The following is a 24,569-nucleotide window of genomic DNA, read 5'->3' on the forward strand; positions in this document are numbered from 1 at the left end:
TACTGAAATAAAACTAAGAAAGTTAAAAGTTTTTTTGGTTTGCCAATATATTCATTGCTGCTAGATTTGTAGCAAATGGAATTTTGCAAAGATAATACTGAACTTCTGTGAGTTTTGAATGATATCAGATACTTATAGAAAATATATTTTTTGTTATTAAAACTCTAATCTTCTCATTATCAGAATCACAAGTCAGTAATTTACCCTCCAATAGTTTTCTAATAAACTAGTAATTACTTTACGTTGTACAAGGTAGGTCTGGTGGTAGATATACAAGATTATTGGAGCAAAAGACCAATAGAATAGATAAAGCCTCAAATGCACAGAGTAGCAAAGTATTTATAAAATCACTACCTAGCCAGTGAAGCAACAAAAGAAACATTACATTTCACTAAAACAAAACATATTTCAATGACTCATAATACCCACACAGAACATGTCTAAAAACAGATAACCTAAAATAATAATAATACATCATATGAAAAATTACCTCTAGATAAAGATGGAGTAAATTTGATCTCTTTTTCACCAACTTAGAGATTATAAACATTTCTCATGTAAAACTTAAATTCAACATTCTTGTTTCTTGTAACTATCTTTCATTAAAGAAAAACGTGTTTTACTTGCCACAAACAATTCTTTTGCCTTTCCATATTTAAAATTATATTAGCATTGCATGTTAACTCTATGGTGCCCAGCATCATTTTTAAATTCCTTCCGCATATGGTACTGTGTAACATTCCAAATTTAATTAAACCACTTTACTATCAATATATATCAATGAAATTACCATTATTAATGTGTTATAATCTAACTTTTTTCTGTTATCTAAGTTTTAATTGATTTGTTTCAAAAGAAAGTTCTCAAAATATACTTAAACTCCAGCTTTGGTGTCATGTGATCCACCCAGCATGAAAAATCTCAACTTTAGCAGCGATTCACTCTTAAGCCACATAAGCTAGCAATGTACATGAATATCTAAACAGTAAATATGGTGTGTTTGATCTAGTTGACATGCAGTTCGGTTGTCTGGGAAACAGATAGAAATTTTCCAACCCTTGATGGGTGCTACATCCAACTTTTATACTTTGCCTTGATATCTACAATGTACATGTAGGTAGTTGACACAAGCATAAATAGTTGTTAGAAAGAACTAAGTTTGCACTGTGCTCCACCAATGATTAATTTCAAATTGGTGCACAGTTTTTATATTGTAGTAGATGTAACTGCCGTTAGTATTGTTGGTTGCTTGATTGACTATAGTATTTACAGTGGTTTCTTACCTAAATATACTATAGTTAGAAAGACAGCTAAATTGTATTTAGGTCTTACTTTCATAATTTAGTTAATTATGTATTATGTGTGTTTTAAATTACTTCATAAAGCCTCACAGGCATCAGTTGATGTATCAGCATAAATTATGAAAGACAAAGAATTTGAAAGGAAAATAAACTATAAGTGAAAAGACAAAGATGTGAAATTATGCATATGAGACAAAGAAGACTATTCTAGTGAATTTCTATGAAGAGTTGAAAGGTATGTACATATATATATTTCTTAATTTTAAACATTTCATTGTACTGTATATTAATGATAATAGTTAGTGATATAGAAGAGAAAATGGAAAATAAAATATAAACATTTACCTTAAAAAACGTTTGATATTTACTTATGAGGTACTAGAGATTATGCAAATGAAATGTGAAAACTGTAAGATAAAAAATAGTATTTTTATACTTCACATAAAAATCACCTTGAAGGTGAACTATTTAGAGTTCAAGTGCAAATAACTACATGAAATAATGAATTTTTATTAATAATAGTATAAAAAATAAAAATTTTAATCTTTTGAAACTACATACTTTTAGAAAAGTTATTGTCAAGTTTCAAACAATTTCACCCACTAGTTTTATTTTTACAACGAAATATGATGAGAGCAATGTTACCTTCTCTCTGATAGAGTAGCCAGGTACCATCAGCTTAAGCTACAAGAAATACATATATCAACCTTTCTGTATCAGTAGGATGCCACTGACATCCACTGATTGTTTAACTTCTAATAGTGTAAATACTTAACCAACTTCCATGAAACTTAGTATAAACATACAAATTAGTATCTAGTTTCATCTTCCAAAAAACTATATCAACTGATTTACTTTTTTAAATAAATTTTTTGTTGTAAAACATACTTACATCTTAGAGTTGTAATATTTTTTTTCTTGATTAGCAATTTCTATGTTTATATATCCACTCAGTTTCAAAACTGATTGATATTCATGCACATATTTTTTATACTTTATTTTGATGATTGTAGTAATCACTACTTCTGCCCAGAAATCTTTAAAAAAAATCAAGGTAAATATTAAGAGATGTATTGAAGACCTAGGACATCACCTTTCAAAATAGTGTTATTTGTATTTATGACACAAATCACATACATATCTCAGATTTGTAAACTGGAGCATGTAGTGTTAAATAATTTTTGTTTTGTTAACAACAACAGAAAATAAAGTCAATAAATCTGAACTTCTTGGATGACACAACTATCAATACAAATAATGTGTATTCATGAATGCATCTCTAGGATTCAACTAGTTTCCTATTTCCTATTCTCAAAATTCAGCAGGTTTTCATTAGTCTGTTATTATTGTTTTAAAAGATGGGTAATTTGAAATCTTTTTTAGAAGTACAAAATACTATGCAAGTAAGTCTGTTTGTCAAATGATCACCTTTTACATACACAAATGAATAGTTATATTTTTTTTATCAAACTTATTAAAACAGTTTAACTTCATTCATCCTAAATTTGAATATATGTTTTCACTATCTATCAACTAAAAAACACATCAACACACACATATATATGTACTGCATTATTTTTGCCTAAGATTTATTCACTTGGACTCGCTATAACAAATCTGCTATTTTATGCCAACACTAAAATAACATACTAAAAATGGAAAGATATTTTTACATTGATAAAACTGATATGCTTGCCAAAGTCCTTCAAAAGAAAAAGATGTTATATCTGAATATTTTTTATGTTAATTCATTCTGGTGAATTTCAAGAAATATGTCATATAATATTGTATTATTACATAGTCATAAGCAGTTCCTGTTTTGAAAATGTATAAATATTATGTCCACGTGTTGCCACAAACATACACACAAAAGAATAAGTAGCCAACAAGTTGCTGAGAAGAAATATTTCTCTTACTGGTTAAGAATAAAGACAAAACATATACGAGAGCTGAAAGCAAACATGCCTAGTAAAGCCCAAGTTGAAGTCCCCAGGTCTCATAACTGAGGGGTTAGTGTAAGAAAGCAAGATACGAGAAACACAAGACTTACATGAGAGAGAGAAAATGTCACTATCGGGTGTTAGTGCACTGAACTGGAGAGATCCCGCAAGATAAGGTGGTTGCTGCTGCTGAGGGAGTAGTTGTGACTGTTGCAGAGCCTGCAGTTGTTGCTTCCTGCGCCTTGAGCGGAATGACCGCTTATGTTTGTATTTAGGACGGGGGGTGCTTTTGAAGAAAGGCTCCTCATCATCTGACAAGTCACTGTCATCTGAGGGGGACTTCCCCCCTCTTCCACGTACTGTAAACATAGTCATGCATTGAAGCACTTTAATCTGTTTTTCTCTCTCTAAGTACAGTCACTTTTTAAAAATCCTGGATCTTATAGTCTGAATAAAAACACAAAAAAACTACCTACCGTAAAGAGAGCATGACTTTTAAAATTAAGAACTAACTAAAATATCTAACAATTCCAGCCCCAGACTAAATTAACTTAAGCTGAAAATCAAAATGGGTTTTACTTCCAAGCTAAGAATAAGTGCTAGAGCTGATCCTTTTGATTTTATGTTGTTTTTTTTCATTGAAATACTCAAGAGCTTCCATATATGACAAAAAGTCTGGACTACAATTTTCCTTGAAGTTTATATGAGGGTACAACAAGGGAGTTGCATATTTTATGCATTTCTTGGCAAATTATATAAACAGAAACACTAAGCGCCTTACTAATTAAAACTGATGACTTCTGAATTTTCTCAAAAGAAACAATGTATCAGTAAATCTGTACAACTCAGTTCTTGATTGATTGTTTTCAAAAATGTCTCATTTGTTTTTAAGTGAAGGTGCAGTCTGCAAGTTTATTGTCTGGGGCTGAAAATGTCATTCAAAAGTACTAACTCAATATCTGAATAAATTACACAAACAATAGTCCTCAGTGCCCAATTGGTACTCATCCAAAAATGAAGTGACAGTACAAGTTAACCAACTAAGTTCTACGTGTGTTTTGACTCTACTACAACAGGACAGTGATTTGTCTTTGAGAGGTGTAGGAAATCCATACTTTATTTTGAAGATGTAAAGATGCTCACTTTTCCAATTCACATAGCAAAACATCTAGACCAATACTTCTTGAATCTTGTGGCTCAAAATTTTAATACACTAAACTTTAAAACCTCAAAAATAAGATTATTTTGTTGTCATATAGAATATCACAAACTAGGTCAGCTTGACACTTGCTTTCCACAACTAGAAACAACTCAGCTAGACAAAACCCAAAGTAACAGTGGAAAAATCTGACACCAGTTTAAACAAGTATGCTTGATAATCTTGTAGCCTAAACTTAAAATGGGGAGCCTTGTGACCACAGGTCAAGATTGAATTCACACACAATTATCTTACATGATAAATTGAAAAATCAAATCAAAGAAAATGGCCACACCTTCTGAAGGAATCATTACATCAGTTTTCAGAGCAAAACTAAAAGTTCTATAGTCAATAGCACATAAAGGCTTTATAAGTTCAAATACCAAATTGTGTTTCTTAAAACAAATAGTTTAAAAATAAATCTTCAATTTCTATAGGTAGTAATCAAATAATAACACAGCTTATATACAAAATAACTTCATAATATTAAATTGTATATGAAAGATTATATTTAAAAGATATGACAAATATCTTCTTATACTACACATACATATTTGATAATTTATGCACATTCTCAAAACTTGCCAAAATAAATTGTGCAAAATCAAAGGCCAATAAAGCATGCAAAAAAAAATTAAGACCAGCATGTGAGAAGTATACAGTAAATATGTTCTAGTATAATACCTAAGAAGAGGTGATAATTTCATACTTGAATGTCTTGGATCATAGAGTACGAACTTCTGTTTAAAGAGAGATTAAAATATGTATACATATACAAAAAGGCCAATTGCAGTTTAAATCATTATAAGGCATTACTGATACTAAATGCCATTAATAACATAGAGAAGCAATTAAGTAAAAATCAGTGGTAATTAAAAATGACAACTTTCAGTTTGAAACTGTCTTTATGTCAGCAAAGATCACTGTTCTAGGTATTAGCAAACTTTTGCAATATAATATTAGCAGGTTTTATAATAATATGGACATGCTTTTTCTCAAGTCTAATATTTAGACTTCATACCATAATATTAAGTCTCAAAGAAATTATTATATCAAGACTAATTTGATGTAATTTGGATTTAAAGTTATCTAATTTGACAACATCCCAGGCAAGTAGCTTAGGTAGTTTACCAGTTTACAAAAAACTTTGGATTAAAACAATTACAAAGACTTTAAAAGTCCTCACATCAGCAACTAAGCCCACCCAAATGTTGTGTGAGTTTTCATTAAAGTCAATACATATTATTCTCTTCTGAACTTCAAACTGGTTTCAGAGGGGAAGTCTAATTATGCTGGTTAAAATAAAAAATAAATCAAACTTAAGACAAAAACCAAAACTCAAGCTGATATCAACCAAGATGTGCATGCAACTGGAACAGGGCAAAAGGGGATAAACAATCTACACAGCCTTGTGTGCTACCTTTATTTAGTGGGTTGAGGGACTTGGTGCCCATCATCCTCTCTCCCCCAGGAAGAGGGGGAAGTGGGGGAGCTGGTCCCTCAAAAGATGGAACACGAGGTGGGGCAACAGGAACACCACGCTTTTTGCGCATTTTCTTGTAAGGAGTAGATTTACGGTTCACTCGACTATGAACATCTCTGTGCATTCGCTCTAGAGAACTCCAATCACTGTCTGAGTCAGAGCCAGCTGTTGGGAAAAAAGCTTCCATTTTTAAAAATAAGAATTTTTGATTAATAGTTATAGCTCTTTATTAAACAATTTTCTATGCATCAGCTTCATGTTTAATATACAATAAAATCAGGTTATCTACTGAAGCCATTTTTCCTATACATTTGAAATTACCACTCAAATGCTCAAGTCTCAAAATAAGTACCACTAATTTTTCACCTAAACTTTTAGCCTACCCCTCTTTACAATATGAACACTGGTCAGAACTTCATCAAAACGTTTTTGTAACAGTAATAAACTATAAATATCCAAGGAAAAAAAAATTGAAATGATATTAAACATTATTAAACTTCTGTAAATGGTATATAAACTAACTAGTTTTTCTCAGTAGGAACACTTTCATCCTACATCACAAGGACCTGACTTGGTTTAGCATGCTGTCAAGTACAGCTCTATGAATATAGTATAAACACACTCATTATAGGTAACACATAATTGAGACAGGTTTCAAAAACCTTATGCAACATTTACTTTTTATTCAACAATAATCTACTTATACTGACAAAAACAAATGGCAAACGAAGATGTGACAGCAGCAGTGTTTGTTCAGTTTCAGAAAACTGATATTTGTATATTCCACCTTACTACAGACTAATGTTCTTACCTCTTTCAAAAGCTTCTTTATTCCCATGTCTGCGTCCCAAGGATCTGACTCGGTGAGGCTTGCTGTCAGGTAAAGCATTGTGAACTACAGCATAAGCATATTCACTAGAATCTGTAGCACACAAGGGTACAGTGTCCTATCATAAAATGGAAAGTCAAACATCACCTGGTAAACAAACTATCTGTCAAAACACATATTATTATCTATATATTTTTTTTACACTTTATGAAAAAAACTGCTGAAACTCTGTTTTACTATATGAAACACCTTGTTTCTTGAAAATAATTTCTGATAAGGGTATTCTAGACTTCCAAATTTAATAAACTGAAGAAGATTCAACACCACAAAAAATACTGACCAAAATACAACCAGGTAGGTAAAGTCTAAAATAAACTCTTTAAAAAGTTTAAATAGTAATATATAAAGCTTTAAAAACCATCAATATAAGCCACTTAAAAACTAAAACATAAACCAGATAACTGAAAAAAACTAAAGCTGTAAAAATATATTAATGTACATAAATTGTTATTTCTATATTTATGATTTTTACAACATAATTTTTTCACACAAACTTTCTCCCTTTAAATCAATTTTACTAAGAGATATTTACTTCAATAGCGTAAACTTTGATTTAAACATTTTTAGACTGAACTGTTTTAAAAAAAACACTAGTTTTGAACTTACTGACACTTTAAAATACTGGCTATATATGCAGCTATGTTGCACAAACTATGAGGTGGAAACCAGTAACAATTAAGTTCTGGCATACTAAAAATAATACTAAAGAAATACTTTACCTTTAAAACATATTGTTACTTACTACCACAGCTCTTTCACATTATAATAATTTAAATACAAAATTTATGCAGAAATATAATGAAATCAAATATCCTAATAAATATACTTTCATCTCTGTTAAACATGTGCTACAAAGTTTTATGAGATCAAAAATGTTACTTACTTCATATATTGCTTTACATGGTGTAAATATAACTTGCACTGCATCAACAAATCATTAACAAAAAAATGATATAAAATAATAAAATTAAAACTCACATTAATGTTTATTTAAAAAAATCTACACAGCCAACCCCATGTTAGAAATCCTAATATGCTCATTTTTTTAAAATATGAAACATGGGGGGGGGGGGGGATTTATTTTCATACATTTCTTTTAAACAATTTACCCCATACTGCTGTGTTCCTATAGCATGCATATAAATGGACTGACTATACTGGTCATCTTAAAAGCAATAAATCTGTATTTTGGAACACCCAAATTGTATCATCCTGTAGCAAAATTCTAGAATTTTATTAAGTTGGTAACAGCTCTTAAAGGTCAAAATCATAATAAAATCTAAAGTTTCTCTAGGAAGCATGAATAATACTAACCCACATATTTTTCTCTCAAAACAAATCAAGAAGAAATCCTAAGAAATTTGACTACCATCCTTTTTTGATGACTAAGGACCAACAGATGCAGATATGGACCTACCTTGACTTGTGCATAATCACTAGCTAAATCTATGCTCTCTGGGGTAGCTAAGGGGGCAGGTAACATGCCAACCTTGGTATGCGAGCTTCCACCTCTCTGAGCAGTCAGGTTAAACTTTGCAATAGCATCAGTAATGTTATTGAACTGCTGAAGGTTTAACTTTCCTGGCTAGGGAAATAAAATAAAAAGTATGCATCAAAACAAAATACTTAATTTTGGATAATACATTACTGAATTAAAATTATCCATACAAAAAATATATGCTAGTGCAAATATGTGAATTAGAAGTATACAAATAAAAACTTGTTCATATTAAACTTGTTTCTTGCTCTTCTACCAAGGAATATACATGAAAAAACAAACATATTTAGTGACATACATTAATAATAAATTTGTTTAATTTAACTTTCTGTAGAAAGGTCATGTCATACACACTTTGATCCCTGCTGTACACACACTCAATGAACTGCAGATGAGAATGATAGCAAACCAAACTGCTTCAATTAAATGCCACAAAATCCAGAAAAATATTTTAATCTGCTCATTGTTTAGTTTTCTAGAATTATTAGTTGTTTAATCTAAAGATTTGTGTGCACCTTTTGTTTTCAAGATTAATATATGTCCAATTTTATACTGTACAGTCATTGCGAGTCCAGCATTGTAAATAGAAATGGAACTCTGAATGAAATAAATATAACCTTCTTCTGGAGTTTATTATCATTTACTGTTTGAATATATACCATTAGATTTATTTACATATTATTCCATCTCATGACCCCTGTTTAGAAAATGATAATGATACAGGAATGTTTTGTTTTTAACAACATCAATACACAATTTCAAGAATATCAAAAGAACTATTTCAGATCATTGACCTTTTCGATCTGAGAATGAAACTAGTATCACTAAACAATTTTGGAACATTTGGGAATTTAAAGCTTTAGATCTTGCAATCTAATAGAACTAAATAGACAATCCAATAAATGTGATATCACTTGAATGTCCACGTTCAACTGCTTGATAAGTGAATTGGCAATCTGTTTAGGAGCAACACCAAACTTTTCTTCAACAAAGATATGATAAAAGGTTTATGGCAAGAAAAAAAATTTTTAGGTTAAAAAATAAGTTATGAGTAGTTCATAACTGGCAAATGAGTGCATGTTGTGAGAAAGATTTTTAAGACATTCATCATGATTTGCATCTACAATTTTTAAAATGATATTTTATTTACCTTTGCTTACTTTACTTTAAAAAAAAATGAATAAAAAACAAACCTGAAAACTGATAAACTCAGCTCTATAATGCTTTCTATAGTCTTATGACATTCCAATGTCTTTATATTCTCAAAAATATTCATGCATTAGATTAAACAAGTCTTGCATACCTAAAACTAGAAATTTTATGAAAACTTGCACATTACAGTTTGAAAATGCAGGTGTTGGAGCCTCAGTAACAAGTCAATGCTACCAGTACGTAAAATAAATAAAAACAAGAAAAATGCATATTTCCAATGGTAGAAAATTTCACTTGTTAAAAAATACATATAGGTTGTTGATTATAATATGACATAAAACTTACCTTTTGTTTCCCTGGCTTAGGTTTAAGAGGTGGTGGAGTCTTGTGATGTCTAGAATGATACGTGTGATACACCTCATTATCAAGCCATTCCCGTGCTCTTAATTCCTGTTCAAATATCCTGTTGTCTATCCAACCTGAAATTTCCATCAACATGAATGTAATATTAATATACCAAAATAAAATTCTTCTCAATACAAAAGTTACTTTCACATACTTACTTATTCTCTGATGAAAGCATTTTGAAAATTTATAGTAATCATTTTGTTATACAGTATGCATTCATTGGGTATGTGGCAAATTAATGATGAAGTGTATACTGGCCTTATTATGCTGTACTTGTTATATTGAGCAAGAAAGACTAAATGAAAGGGCATCTGAGATATACATACAAACTACATATACAGTCACATGCATATTAATCATAAAGACACAATATAAATTAAAAGATATGTAATGTAAACAGGATATGTGGTTTGTGAACATATTAATAATGGGTGATACAATTTAAAGCCAAGCATAGAAATATGCACAAGAAGAAATTCAGGCCTATATGGCTATGAAGAACACCTAGTTGTAGCATTATAAAAAATCATGCATGTGTCTAAACTTTTGAAATATTCTTTTATTCAAAATATTGACACCCATATTTAAAAAACCTAAGTGCTAAAATGTTTCACATCTAAAACTAAACAATTGAGCACAAATCAAGTCCGTTAGAATGAAAATATTTTGTAACAAATGTTAAAATAATTTTATTTTTCATCTATAGAACTAGACAATTTAATTGACTGATCGATTACCTATGAGTAGCCATTACATCAATTACTGTCACGTAAACTAACTGTTTAATCAAAATTATGATTAAATTGATAGTCTGTATTGTAGTTCAAGTTTGTGATTCAGTTGACTAGATGGAAGTCAATTGGCTAGAAGCAACCACTGCCACTTTTTTCCTCATATATACAGTGGTTTGAGGAACACTGTACTAATTGATTAATCAAATGTAATCAATTAAAGTGGCTTTCAATAAATCGATTAGCAAATACTAGTAAATGCCCAGCTTTAATTACCTATGTCAAAGCACTGGGTTACAATTACAGACAGAAATTTTCTTTCCTCCAATATCACGATTTACAAATAACTTTACAATGTGCTCTTTCGTCCAGCTGTTTCCAGACACACAAGTTAACATTTTCCTAAACTGAATACGTATTTCCAATATATACTTTCCTCACAAAAAGCTTTCTCGACTTCTACTATCCTTTATTGGTGCAAATTTTTGCTCGCCACTAGCCTTGCTTCTCTCCCACTTATTACTGCATACTAACATGCAAATGATCATGCAGCAACCCTCCACCAACAGGAGTGGGACACTATCCCTATCATACACATGTCAATCACTCCAAGATTAGTCATAACTAGCCAAAGCAAAACACACCGAAAGTGGAGAAGATGGGTGGGAAATGTGAGAAGAGGTAAGCATCTATCAGAATTATATTTTCAGGGGAGGAAAATGTTAACTTCCGATCCAATATCTTACTTCCTCTCACAAAAAGCTAGAATCCCATATTGAACTGGTGGAGGGTCATTGAGAAGATGATCCCCCTTTAGATGCACCCAAAGGAAGACCATGATGTGTGATAAGGAATTAAAACAATACACCAGTGGGAGACCACATCACTTCTGAGCCAGGTATACTCTTCGCCATTTAGTAATGCGTCACCAAAATGTAAAGGGCAGGAATTTGGAGGGGCCCAATAAAAATACAGAAATAATAGGATCCCTGGTGTAGATTAGCTAGGGTGCAACAGATTGTAAATGAGAGTTTGACCTCAACCAACACCTGACAGCATCTTGAATTGTACATCAGTTCTGCAGTAGGAAAAGGGTCCTCTACCTTTCACCTCAAAACCAGGTATCAACATGGAAAAAGAGTCCCGTATCATGAACAAATCTCCACATGTATGCACTTCCAACACCGGATCCACAAGGAACCAAAATCTAGCAGATGGTAGGAAGTAGGCGAACCCAGGTGGGTATTCACCTCCAATCGAAAACCTGACAGCAATGGAAATTTTTTGTCCAATACATGGTAGGAGGAGGGTACCTAGCCTTACAAAATTGAAAATCATGTGTCTCGTCCAGCTACAATCAACATGAGATCAACCAGGAACTGACATCCAGTGGAAAACAGGAAGAGAAACCACAAGTTTGGAGTTGCATATTCAGTCCAAAACGTGGCAGCATTGGGAATTTAACATCCAGGAGGAGGGTACCAGCCAAACATGTGAGGATTTATATACCTGGACTGTCTGTGACCAACACCCAATCCATAGGAACCGACATTGAGAGGAAGGTAGACATCTCAGCTGGAGGGGCAAACTACAATATATACATGGCAGAGTGCTACATCCAACAACTGGCAGCATCTGGAATTGTACAACAGGTCTGCAGCAGGAAGGTCGTCACACCATTTACATCCACAGAATTCCCCCACCCTCAAACTGAGTGGTATTGTGCACACTGAGCAGGACAGGCCTTCATGGTCCACCACCCCAGCAGCTAGGAACTAGTAAGTGGCAAGGACTTCCATACTCCACTAGAAGGAGGAAGGAAAAAGGTGTATTGAAAAGTCCAGAGGACCACAGCACCGGAGACAGTGCAATGAGTGACTTGCAATACCATATTTTGAAAAGCAGAGCGATCACATTGATGGAGTGCATCATTCAACACCTGGCAATGTCTGGAATTGTACATCAGGTCCATTATTGGAAGAGCCTCAAATATCACAGATTATCAGAGATGGGCAGTAATCTCTGTCTGCTTTGCTCATGTTAGTCCACGAGTGTATGAACCGGGACAAATATTTATGAAGCATAAGACCACGAGGTATACCTGCAAGTGGTCCTGCGGAACACCCCATCTTAATGGTGGGTGTAATATGACCTGGATAAGTGTTATGACATTGTATTTTGAAACCACAGAGAACACCTTGATTGAGTCAATCAACCAACACCTGGCAGCCTCTAGAATGGTTTATCAGGTCCGCAGTAGGAAGATTCTCAACGTCACAGTTATCTAGCATGTTCACAGGTCATACGGTGAGGATTTAAGACTAATTATACCTGGTCAGGCAACAATCACCCAAGAGTAGGATCCAAATATGCAATAAAGACCACTGCAAAGAAAAATGAGAGGAGTACTTACCACCACAGACAAACAGTTACAGCACTGATGTTGTCTTCCATGGGAAGATGGAAATGTGGAGCCAGGGGCATGGTAAAGAGATGGATCTGATGGAAGAAAAACATGAAAAAAGTGACCAATATCAGGAAAAAGGGAAGAAAATGCAAGGTGAATGAACTTGCAAATTCAACACAGAAGGGTAATGGTAAAAGGATTACAGGAGTGGTGAGGATTTCATTGAAGAAACAAACAGACTTGGAAACCACGGAAGGAAGCAGTATGTGTCATATACCCTTGGAGAGCCCTGACTGGACAAGAGAGGTGGGTGGGATTGGAACAGTCATGAAGGTAGGAAAAAGATGGAACAGAATAGGTTGTGAGACAACAGAGGAGATGAATGGAAATAGAGGACAGATGTACTGAAATCACTTTCAGAATCCATGGATTGACTACAAAGGGCCTCCAAAAGTAGGCAAATTGAAGGAGTTTGGTCCCACTAAAACATCTTGCATGAACCCCAATATCCAGGGGAGAAGAAAACACTAAATAATGACCCAATGGCTCAGTTCAGAGAAGGGCAGGAGCTGAACATGGGAAATGGGTGATAAATACAGAACATAACTAAATAACAAATGCACCAAAGGAGAAAAAGATCTCTGAGCAAGTCCCCCAAAACGACATATAACTAAGAGGCATACTAAGAAGGGGGGAAAAGGATGTCCAAATCCAAAACTGAAAGATCACAGAAAACTGTGTTCTAATTGTTGCATGAAATTGGCCAACTCCTGATGAATCAGAATCATCACTTCATTGGTCGAGAATCATGGTTTCAACATGTTAGACGTGGTTGGTAATACAGCTATCTCAGTAAGAACTGTCATAGTCGTGACCACCCGAATCTGTGAGTGCATAACTCCCAAAATTGAAAGAGGAGTGAAGATAAAATAAAATAAATCGTAACTTTCCAAGAAATAACAAATTAACTGAAGTAGAAATTCACAAAAGTAAAAACATGTGGACAGTTTAATTAGCAAAAATCACATCTAATCAGTAGGACTGCCAATCGGGAAGTGATTAACATGTGTATAATTAGAGATGGTGCTAGTTACGATAGGGGTAGTGCCGCACTTCTATTGGTGGAGGGTTGCTGCATGATCATTTGGATGTTAATATGCAGTAATAAGTGGGAGTAGCAAGGCTAATGGCCAGTGAAAATTTGCATTGATAGAGGGAAGTCCAAGTAGTGAAATCTTTTTGTGATCAGACGTAAGATATTATGTCAGAATTACAGTTAGAGATTAATATATCTATAAATTGAAGTGCACAGATGTAGTGATGCTAAAATAACTGCCACAAACTTGCAATACCACAAATTACAAGAAAAATATTGTGCTAATGTCACACAAAATTCTATCAGTATGCTCTTATAAACTGTTCTTAGTACAAAAACAGGAGAATGCAATATTAAAAATGATTTTATAAATACACATCTTCCACATAGCAAATTTTACTATGAACAATATTATGGAAAACACCACTTACAATACATGTGTGTGTGAATATAAAATAAGGTAGAAAACCAATAACTTAAAATACATTATTTTTTGTCAACAACAAAACGTAGCTTGAAATACCATTTAACCCTCTCGCTCTGGGATCGGTGAATTAAATGACCTGGTGACCCCAAAATGATTATCAAAGTTTCCATACTATAAATTTTAATATGGTTGGGTATCTTCACAAAATTTTTCAAGCTTTTAGTAAACATTACAAGTCTTTTGTACACACAAAAAATATAATTTTTAATGAAGTATTTTTCTAAAAATAAATATCAGTTTCTTTTCAGTAAAAAAATCTAAATTACCTATTTCTTCTTCATAGAATGACTGCAAATTGTCACATGAAACTACAACTAAATAGCTTAAAGCTCATAACAGTATACATATCTTTATACTAATTTTATTGTTTTGCCTTTTGAACCATGTTTAACTAACAGTCCTGCCACACAAATTGTAAATCACTCAGCAAACATGCTGTTCATGTTACCTGATCGAATTACAAAATACACGAGTTGCTTGCGAGTATACCTCATGAAGAATTATTATTATCAATTTTCATTATCTTACCTAATCTAACCAAATAAGTTTTCAATTTTTACATTTTTAGTTACTTTTATGATAATAAATAAATAATTAAGATGAAAATCAAGAAATATGGTACTTACCGGGGTCTTTTCTTTTTCTTTTTGCTGTCAACCGTTGATGAAACTTAAGCCTACCTTGTTATATTAATGATACTACTATACTTAATTTTTTTTAATCTAATTAAATAATGCACTTAAGAATACAGAATAATAACATGTAAAAAAGCAGACAATGTCCTATACCTGTCATAACTTTTCTTGCTTTCTAACTATGCAATAAGAGCCTTTAAAATCTTCAGCTTTCTATTGGTTATAAATAATATAGTCTAAAACATCAGAGAGAACTACTGGCAATTTATGAAAGAAATTATGCGACAGGTGGACATGAGAAGTGGGTCTGATTTTCTAGTTTATATCTCCGTAAACAAACAAGATTGAATGCTATGGAAATTATGCTTTGCCTGAATAATATCTATATTACAAAAACTAATTTATGTTCAATTCCATACTTTTTGGAGAGGTGCTAAATAAGTTAAAGAGGGACGACCTAGAGAACAAATGTCCCAATTCTCATACAAGACAAGACTGAGGATTTTGAAAAATATTTCCAAATAAAATTAGGAACTTAAAACTTATACAATATTCAAATTTGATTTATTAACAACAGTTTGATGCCAAGTTTATTCACATACAATGATAATAAAGTAATTTAATTAAATTTTGAATGTAACTCTTTTTAAAAAAAAAGCCCTGACATGTGCATTTTGACCTGCCTGTAGCGAGAAGGTTAAAATACATGTTTTCCAGATAAAATAACCCAGGTTAATAATTGATCCTTAAAGTTTTAATCATTCTTTCATATTTCTATACAAGATAGCTTCTGGTACATACATTTCCTAATAAAAATAATAATACCTGGTTCTCTGTTTAAAGAATCCTGTGATCCCCCATCATCAGCTGCTTGCAGTGAGACAAATTTCACACTCATTTTGTGTAAACTTACAATATATGTAACATATACTCTATCATAACAATTAATCATTACAAAAAATCTAAGCAAGTTTTGCAATATCCTTGAGAATGATAATTTCCAAGTTCAAAATACATATCAAATAAATGGGTTTTTAATTATTTCAAATTTTTGAAAGATATATATATATAAATATATATATATATATTGTTCACTCTTTATGTGATTTCTGTAAAAGCAAGGTATCTTTTTATCTCTATGAATTTATCATGATATAAAAGACTGTTTAGTTAAAAAGATGTTGATTGATTTGTTTTTGTGAGTCAATATTTTATTACTGTTTAGTTTTGTTATAATAAGAATTAAAAGCAGATGATTGTAGGAAGTATTGTTAATAATTCATTGATGTTGAGACTATTGAACGTCATGTGCAATACATTGACATTGAGAATATAGAAAACAGACAGATGATTGGGTAATAGAGATATAAATAGAGTGAGACAAGCAGGAAGCAGCAGACAGATAATAGCAAAGGAAAGTAAAGTATCGTGGAAGTGATAGTCCTAACGAGTGACATAGGCATAACATTTAACATGTTGGAGTAAGACTAACAGTAGAAAAGAAGATAAGAATTGTAAGTGAATCACACACAGAATAACATTGCAATAGTAATAGATAAAATAGGCTTGTCAACTGAAATTCTAAAGTAATTGAATAGGCCTAAGTGAACCTTTGACAAGAAGAATAGAACTATATATATAGTGTTTATGATATGCCTATAATATCTATAGTTTTAAGAATTTGTTGTACATACGTTTAAGTTGTTCTGAATATATATATTATTTTGAAAACAAGTGAAGTGCGTACTGTTTATTCATCATTGAATTTATCACTAACAACTTACAGACACCTACTGTAGAAGAATCCTAAGCCCAACAAAAACAGTTATATTTATACTATTAAGAAATATAGGTAAAATTTTTTTTCGTTGACAATTGGTAAAGACTTGTGTATTTTTAAATTCCAACAGAATTTAACATTTATTTATATGATTTTGAATAGAAACTGAAAATTTAATACATATATATATATATAAAAATTTAAGTTAAATTCTTCTTGTGCTTAACAGTGATAGTTTTGAAAAAAAAAAACAATTTATGCAGTTGTTTAACCAACTTTTCTCTGTATTTGCTAACCAACACAAAACTAAGTAAGTGCAAACTTCATATTCTATAAATCAGAACTATGTCTGAAGGTAATAGACTTTTAAACTGTATTCTAACTTTACTTTTGGTAGGATTGTAAAACATTATAAACTACCATTTCAATATTACAACATGGATATAACACAGCTAATTAACATTACAATGATCAGGGATATGCAAATGCCAGATCCAGCACCTGAAGGATACCAATATGACAATTGGACATGATAAAGTTCATCATTTCTAGTACTATTAGGAATGCCGATTTTAATAATCACAAACAATTAATGGTAGGTGTGCTTTACCATTACATATACACTGGAAATACATTATTACTGTTGAACCATGTTAAACTTCAAGCTTAACAGCATAACTTCCTCATAATAATGATGTAAGCAATGGCCATGAAACAAGATTTTCTCATTTGCCTGGTGTTAGCCTCTAGTTTATAAATGAATAAGCAAAAGATAGTGGCCCTACAAATCACTCAAAGTGGTTCCAATGTTCATTGTAAGCCCTATGTATCATGAAATTTGGATTGATAAAAGAAAGTTTTAACTGATATCTAAGTTTGTTTTAAACCAGATCTTGGTGTAAAATTAAAACATTCAGATGAAAAAAAAGGCCAAATAAAATTTTATGTTTTAGAAAGACAAGATTTTTCATTACCATTCTTCAACTTCAAAATAAATTCCCTATATTAATTTCCTACCAACCATATTATTGATTTCTGTACAATGACAGCTCATGCTTACAATATTCTAGGACTCATTTCAGAAGTTAAATATTTTGTCATGCTAAATAATTAAAAATATAAAACCATCTTTTGGCCTTGCATATTATTTTTGGATTCTGATTTACTTGTTAGCAATTATACAGTTAAAATAACTCTTTAAAGTGAATTTGCCAGTGGTGTGAAAATTTTGGGAAAATTTCTTGTCCAAAGAACAAAATGCTAATAAAGATCTACTTGCTTCCACCCCATCACATAAAACACAACTCAAAAAGTAGAATATAACTTTTAGAATATTGCTCTTACTTAACAATAAACACATTAAATATAATGCCATTGTTAAGAACAATGTATATTGCATTTTGCATCTATGCTCTTCAAGTATTTTATGGTTTTCAAAATTGAGTCATTAGGATGTTACAGCACACCATATGCAGTCCATATGTAAAAATTGAAAACAGAAATAGTTTACATTAATGCTGCCAAGAACTAAAGTGGTGTTTGACATATTTATATCAGAGTTTAAAACTTTTTGCAATTTTTATTGTGTTATACATTCTTTCAATAACTCGCAGTCAAATGTTACTGGGCTCTTGTTATCAACAAAAGCAATGTAATAATCTAAATATGACTGTTACTGTGTGTGTGTGACTAAGAGTTTGTGAACTAATCAGGTATGTATAATTGTTTATAATAGTTTTGGTTTGAGCTTTACAAGTATGTTTGTGTGTAATTGCTAGATTTTCACTGTTCAGAATTTTGGGGAACTTGTGTGGCTCCCTAGAGAAATCTAACCAGTGTTTTTATAGCAACAGAATGAACAATATAAAAAACTAATTCTAGTTCAAAAGGGAAGTAAAAAAGTTGTCCTGGGCATCAAGCAATACAAATTCTACACCCATTATTAGCATTTTTTGTTGCTTTTAATCAATTATTCAAATGCTTTTTAAACAAATGTTTAAACAATGAATTAGTTGAAATTCAAGTTTCTGTACTTCAGTATAGCTATCACTGTTTTACTCTCATAGCTTTTAAAAGTTTAATAATAATATAAAAACAGTTCAGATGTGTCAATTTTTTCTTCTGTTCAGATCTGATCGAATAGTTATAATAACCTACTTTGTCCACCTTTGATGATATAATTGTTTATATGAAAAATCTATTAAGAATATACCTACTGTACCCACAGATAGAAAACCTTTAATCTGAAGATGAAGTTTTGTTACATCTCCTAGACTAGATTTAAATTCACCAACACTGATGAGATCACACAAAAAGATAAAATAACTGCATTTAATTACAAATATGCATTATTATCAATAAAAATTTAGCCGCAAAAAGTTTTTTTTTATCAATATATATTATTTTCCCCTAACATAAGACATACTGTTCCATATGTAGCTGTGAAGTTACAACTAGCACATGCAGATAAATGAAGTCAGTCATAATCCATCAAAAGGAATTCATGACAATTCATAGCATTCTTGCAGGAACAGCATTCAATGATGAATAGAAAATGACAGTACAAAACTTCTTTAAAGTTAATACTTAACAGTTCCATAATTAAACATGCAAAAAAAGATGTCATACTGTTAGTTGATAGGAATTGTCAGACATTCACTTTATCACACAGGAGAAGAAAGTAATTAGGTTTAGCTTTTTTACTCACTTTCAAAAGAATAGCCCATGATTCCAGCAACAAGGTAGAGAGGCGACACTGAGGAAGGAAGGAAAAGGGAAGACATAATGAAGATGGGAAGAATGATCAGTAAAACAGCACATCTTTTCAGAATCTCCATTACTAGCAAACAACGGGGATTTAGATATTAAGTAGTTGTGAGGGCAGAATATGACTAATCATGCTCAGGTCAATATGTAAACTTAACTACTGTATAATCAGACTGTTACTTCCATAGTTAAACCACAATTTAATAATGCATTTAACAAAACCACACTTACATGTTTGTGTCTTAATTTGTACAACTATTTTACATAAGACCCAAGAGCAAAGTAAAAATATGTTAATATCAGTTTTGATAGAAAACTGAAATTTTTGGTGAGAACTTGTTGCTTACTTGTTTCCACTGGCAAGAAACAAACTTGAATTATGTAAAAGGCAGTTGATAATATTTATTATAAATGCATCATCACTATCAGCACAACTTGCTTTGACATAAAAAAGTAATTATGTGCACTAAATTTTAGCAAAACCAAATAGTTCATTTCCTTTTAGGAAAGGAAAAAATAACAGCACTTTTCTAACCTTCAGCTACATAAAAGGTTTACACTAATAAACAAGCACACTCATGCTAGTTCAAAATAGCATGTATAAATTAAGGTAAATTTTTTAAAGAAAATACATGGGCTACTAGCATTAAGCAGAAGCATTTTGAAACAAACTGCTAACCACAAGCAAAACTATTAATATAGACTTGCATAAAGATGGCAGACAAATTTTAATCATGAAAATTACGACAAATCACCACCATGTATCAAGAATAAACAACTTGTGGATAAAAATTGAGGAAACCACTACCATTACTAACAAAAACAGAATATTATTAGATAAAGAAATATTTTAGTCAGACTGTTATCCTTATTCACCAATATCTTAAAAGAAACTAACAGTAACAAGTAAATAAAATCACAGGCCAACTGACAAGGTAGTAGCCATAACTTTAAGCAGCTTTATAATAGTAGGTATCAAAATAAGTAGTCTACAATTAGCACACACTACTAATTACTACAAACACATGTAATCTGACACTAGCACAAGCATTATAAAGCAAATTGCTATTAGTAAATATAAAAACTTTTAGTTTGACACTACTAACACTCATTTATAAATTACTATTAGCTACCAGCAAGAACTGATATATGTACACTGACACCAACTAACACATACAATTCAAGCTAATTCAAATGCAAAGTATGATTAACTAGCAGAAAAAACAGGCTGTTGCCATTTAGCAATAGTGTGAAAAAAGGTGTTAGGGTTTGGTCGAAGTAGAAGGTTCTGAAACAATGTGTAGTGTCAATAAAACTAATTTTTTTTTAATAATGTGATGCAACATAAGTGACATAACAAAAAGGGAAGAGAAGAGTAACCAGAATGGAGTAACCTTAAGTGTCTGATCTACAGAGACTATGAAAATTTTCAAGTATTGCTTTCAGATGGAAACATTACGGCAACTGTAAAAACTGATATATGTGGAGATGTTGCATAATGCTATCTCGAAATGAAAAACAGTTACACATTCGATTTTACTTTTTATGCTATCTAACTAAAGGTATGTATTATCATGACTTCAAAAATGAACACAACACAGGTTATTAATTACACTTCCAGAAGAAAGCCTTCAAAGGCTGTATGGCAATACTGCATTCTCTACGAATTACTACTTTAGTGCATATTATGTGAATTGTACTTATGGGATTTCAGCAGAATTGGAAGCAAATTAAATATGCCTACAACTTCTACATCAGTAACATCAACAAAGTTAGAATCCTCGGATTAAACATAAGACTACAAACAGAACAGTCAAGAAAAATAAGCATCACATTTCATATTCATATAGTTTCTCTGAAAACGATTTTATGTTTAAAACAACATTTGTTCACTTCCCACTTGATAGAGCTTGTGTTATTTTTATTTCCTAACTTGCTCCTCTCTCCTTTTCAATATACAAAAACTGTAGATGTAATGAGAATGAAAGAGAAAGGTCTCTTAAATAGCTCTTAACACCTAGTTTTATTGGCTGTCATTTTTTTTAACCATACATTTCCAATTGGTTCAGCTATAGTGAAATCTTAATTAAATACCTTCATTATTTCTCTAATTCTCACTTTAATACATGTTCTGTGCCTTGACTCTTCTAGATTTTTAACATTCACTTATTTAAGAAAAGAGGAATTAATCTTTTAACATGTTTTTACAAAAAAATGAATCTTTGTCACTAGGTTGTTAGTCTTGTAAATTCATGTCATTTTTTTAAAATTTGATTTAAATATTTTAAAAAAGATTTCAAAAATTTAGATTGTTTTATTAATCATAAAAGTTAGTATTTTGCAAGTATTAAGTCACTTTTCTAAAGTAAGTGGCAACAGCTAATATAACCTATTCAAAATACAGTATGCTTTGAAAACCAGTACAATTTACCTTAAACAAAGGTTTAAATAAAATACTACAAAAAACAATATCTTAAACCATCACACAAAGGTGGCCAAAAGGCTTTAATATTTTTAAAAGGGACATTTGTACCTTTTAATGGAATTATTTCTTGGAAAACAAACAAACAAACAGATATTCTAAAGCTTCTGAAATACTGCAACATAGCCCAATAATTTTTGCAATGTAAAAGAATATATTAACATCACTCGGTTAACTTACATAATAAATTTTTCTTTCTACAAGTTTTGAAAATTCAGTTAAAAAACCATGCATTTTTAAGTGTAATATGTATGCTAGGATAGGAAGAAAATTATTTTTTCAGTTGAGCAAAAAGAAATGTAGCAGAAAATTTGTTAGTAAAAGAGAAACCCAAAAGCAGTGTTTGTACCCTCATCCAAACTGGTACGAGAAGCATGGTGTCCCACTGGAATAGAGGGTCCCCTCCTTATATGAGATGGAAGGAGATCAGGAGGGGCAGGTTCTGGAGGTGGGGGATAGGTCCCATAGCCTTTAGAGAAAAGAAATATTAGTTATAATCATTTTAAAGAATATCAAAATAGAAAACACTGCCATTAACATGTTCTGAAAGAAAGATACTTCTTCTTAGATATTCATTAAATATTTTCCAAAGATACTGGTAGATGAACATTAAGGATACAAATTAATCTAATGTAGTTTTAATAATGCTCTTTTTCATGTTACTCTGGTCAAGACATCAAAATGCACTATACTTTGTTGAAAGTTGAAACTGGTAGGTGTTAGTGCTCATACCACTACTTTCCATTTCAGAAAGGGAACCACCACCAAATATCTCTTTGGGCAGCAGAGGTGGGGTTGTGAAAGTATTTCAAAAATACCAATTTACATACTTTGTGACACTTGTTCCTTAATAACTGAAACAAATAATGCCAAGATATTGCACAATTTTACATCAAGTATACCCACTAATAAAATATATTGTCAATTTCAAAAGGCATTACAAGCATTACAAAAGGTACAAGCATAAGTTCAAAACAGGGAGGCTGTTTTTTTCAGGATTCTGTATTTTGCATTCCTAAAGCAAGTCCATTCCTTCACTTCTCCTTGTGAACTTATTGCTGTATGGACAGTGTTATGCAAGAAGAATCTCTTCAGCCTTCACTAACAACTGCACAATTCCTTATGTTCTACATCAGGGTTTCTCAACCTTGGTTCCACTGAACCCTAAGGTTCTGCAGACTAGTTTCAGGGGTTCCACAAGAAAAAATCTCTAATGGTAGTAATATAAAAAAAAAGAAAAAAAGCTGGGACTCTTCTGTAACTATCACAATTTGTCTGGCTCTCTAAGTGATAAAAAAATAAGGCAATTGATTGGTTGAAATCTAGGCTTTCTATTGGTTATAAATATAACAAGGGAGGACATCAGGGAAACCTATTAGCAAATTATAAGAGAGAGAATGTGACAGAAGGGAGCTGAATTTTTTATTGGATTGCTCTTTAGACAAATAAGATTGAAGGATATAAAAATTTTCTATCACATCAGCTAGACGATATTATAGAGACTATTTTATGTCAAATATTTTAGTTCTCGGAGGGGAGGGAAATAAATTAAAGAAGAGGCAATGACTAGGAACAAGATGTCACAATTCTCACACTACAGGATATTGGGGTTGTGTTTAATATTTTTTTATAAAATTAAGAACTTCAAACTTATATAATATTAATTCTAACATTTAATCTGATGTTATGTTTCAATTTCACTTACAATAATAATATAATACATATGTGTTTCTCCTATATATATATATGTATACATACTGGGTGATTAAAAAAAAAATGTTTACACTTCTATGGGATTTGCTGTTACAGGGGTCTGATGATGGTAACAAGGTTGAGTTTAGAGAAAACAAGGAGTGTTGCAGCCTATATGGAGGTTCACAATCGTACAAAGGATGTTTCATCGATACTTCAAGTCTGACCCACCTTCCAGATTGACTATTTATCAAGTGCACAGTAAGTTCATCAGAACTGGATCAGTCGCAGACAATTACAAAGGAAATAGTTGTCATCCAACAACAGGAAGGTCTTCTGCAATGTTTGATCGCTTTCAGACATGCATACATATTTTTGGAGAGCAAGTTGAGACTGTATGAAACATAGAAAATAAAGAATATAAACCCATACAAGTGTTAACATTTTTTTGAACCCCCCTGTATATATATATATATATGTGTGTGTGTGTGTGTGTGTGTGTGTGTGTGTGTGTGTGTGTGGTGTGTGTGTAGTAGTACGTACGTATAAGTAAATTAATTTATAATAATATACTAGTAGTAGATAGTAGTAGGTAGTACGTAACCTCTTACTACAAGTAGTGTT

General features: G+C 31.7%; 1 protein-coding gene across 18 annotated transcripts in view; it reads right to left on the minus strand.

Annotated features, from left to right (window-relative positions):
- Positions 1 to 24,569, minus strand: part of LOC106461353 (rho GTPase-activating protein 190-like) — a 196,619-nt gene that overhangs the window by 25,791 nt on the left and 146,259 nt on the right. For 5 of the 18 annotated variants that reach the window (XM_022388263.1, XM_022388264.1, XM_022388266.1 and 2 more), the window contains 8 exons: positions 22,603 to 22,722; positions 19,713 to 19,760; positions 16,051 to 16,092; positions 9,807 to 9,940; positions 8,229 to 8,396; positions 6,734 to 6,869; positions 5,860 to 6,087; positions 3,352 to 3,600 (listed from right to left, as the gene is read on the minus strand). In XM_022388263.1, the coding sequence (XP_022243971.1) occupies positions 3,352 to 3,600; positions 5,860 to 6,087; positions 6,734 to 6,869; positions 8,229 to 8,396; positions 9,807 to 9,940; positions 16,051 to 16,092; positions 19,713 to 19,760; positions 22,603 to 22,722 (1,125 nt within the window). The remainder of the gene's footprint in view (positions 1 to 3,351; positions 3,601 to 5,859; positions 6,088 to 6,733; positions 6,870 to 8,228; positions 8,397 to 9,806; positions 9,941 to 16,050; positions 16,093 to 19,712; positions 19,761 to 22,602; positions 22,723 to 24,569) is intronic. The other 13 variants (XM_022388271.1, XM_022388277.1, XM_022388273.1 and 10 more) reach the window with 11 other exon arrangements.

Source organism: Limulus polyphemus, unplaced genomic scaffold (assembly GCF_000517525.1).
Source record: "Limulus polyphemus unplaced genomic scaffold, Limulus_polyphemus-2.1.2 Scaffold941, whole genome shotgun sequence".
NCBI classification, from domain to species: Eukaryota; Metazoa; Arthropoda; class Merostomata; order Xiphosura; family Limulidae; genus Limulus; species Limulus polyphemus.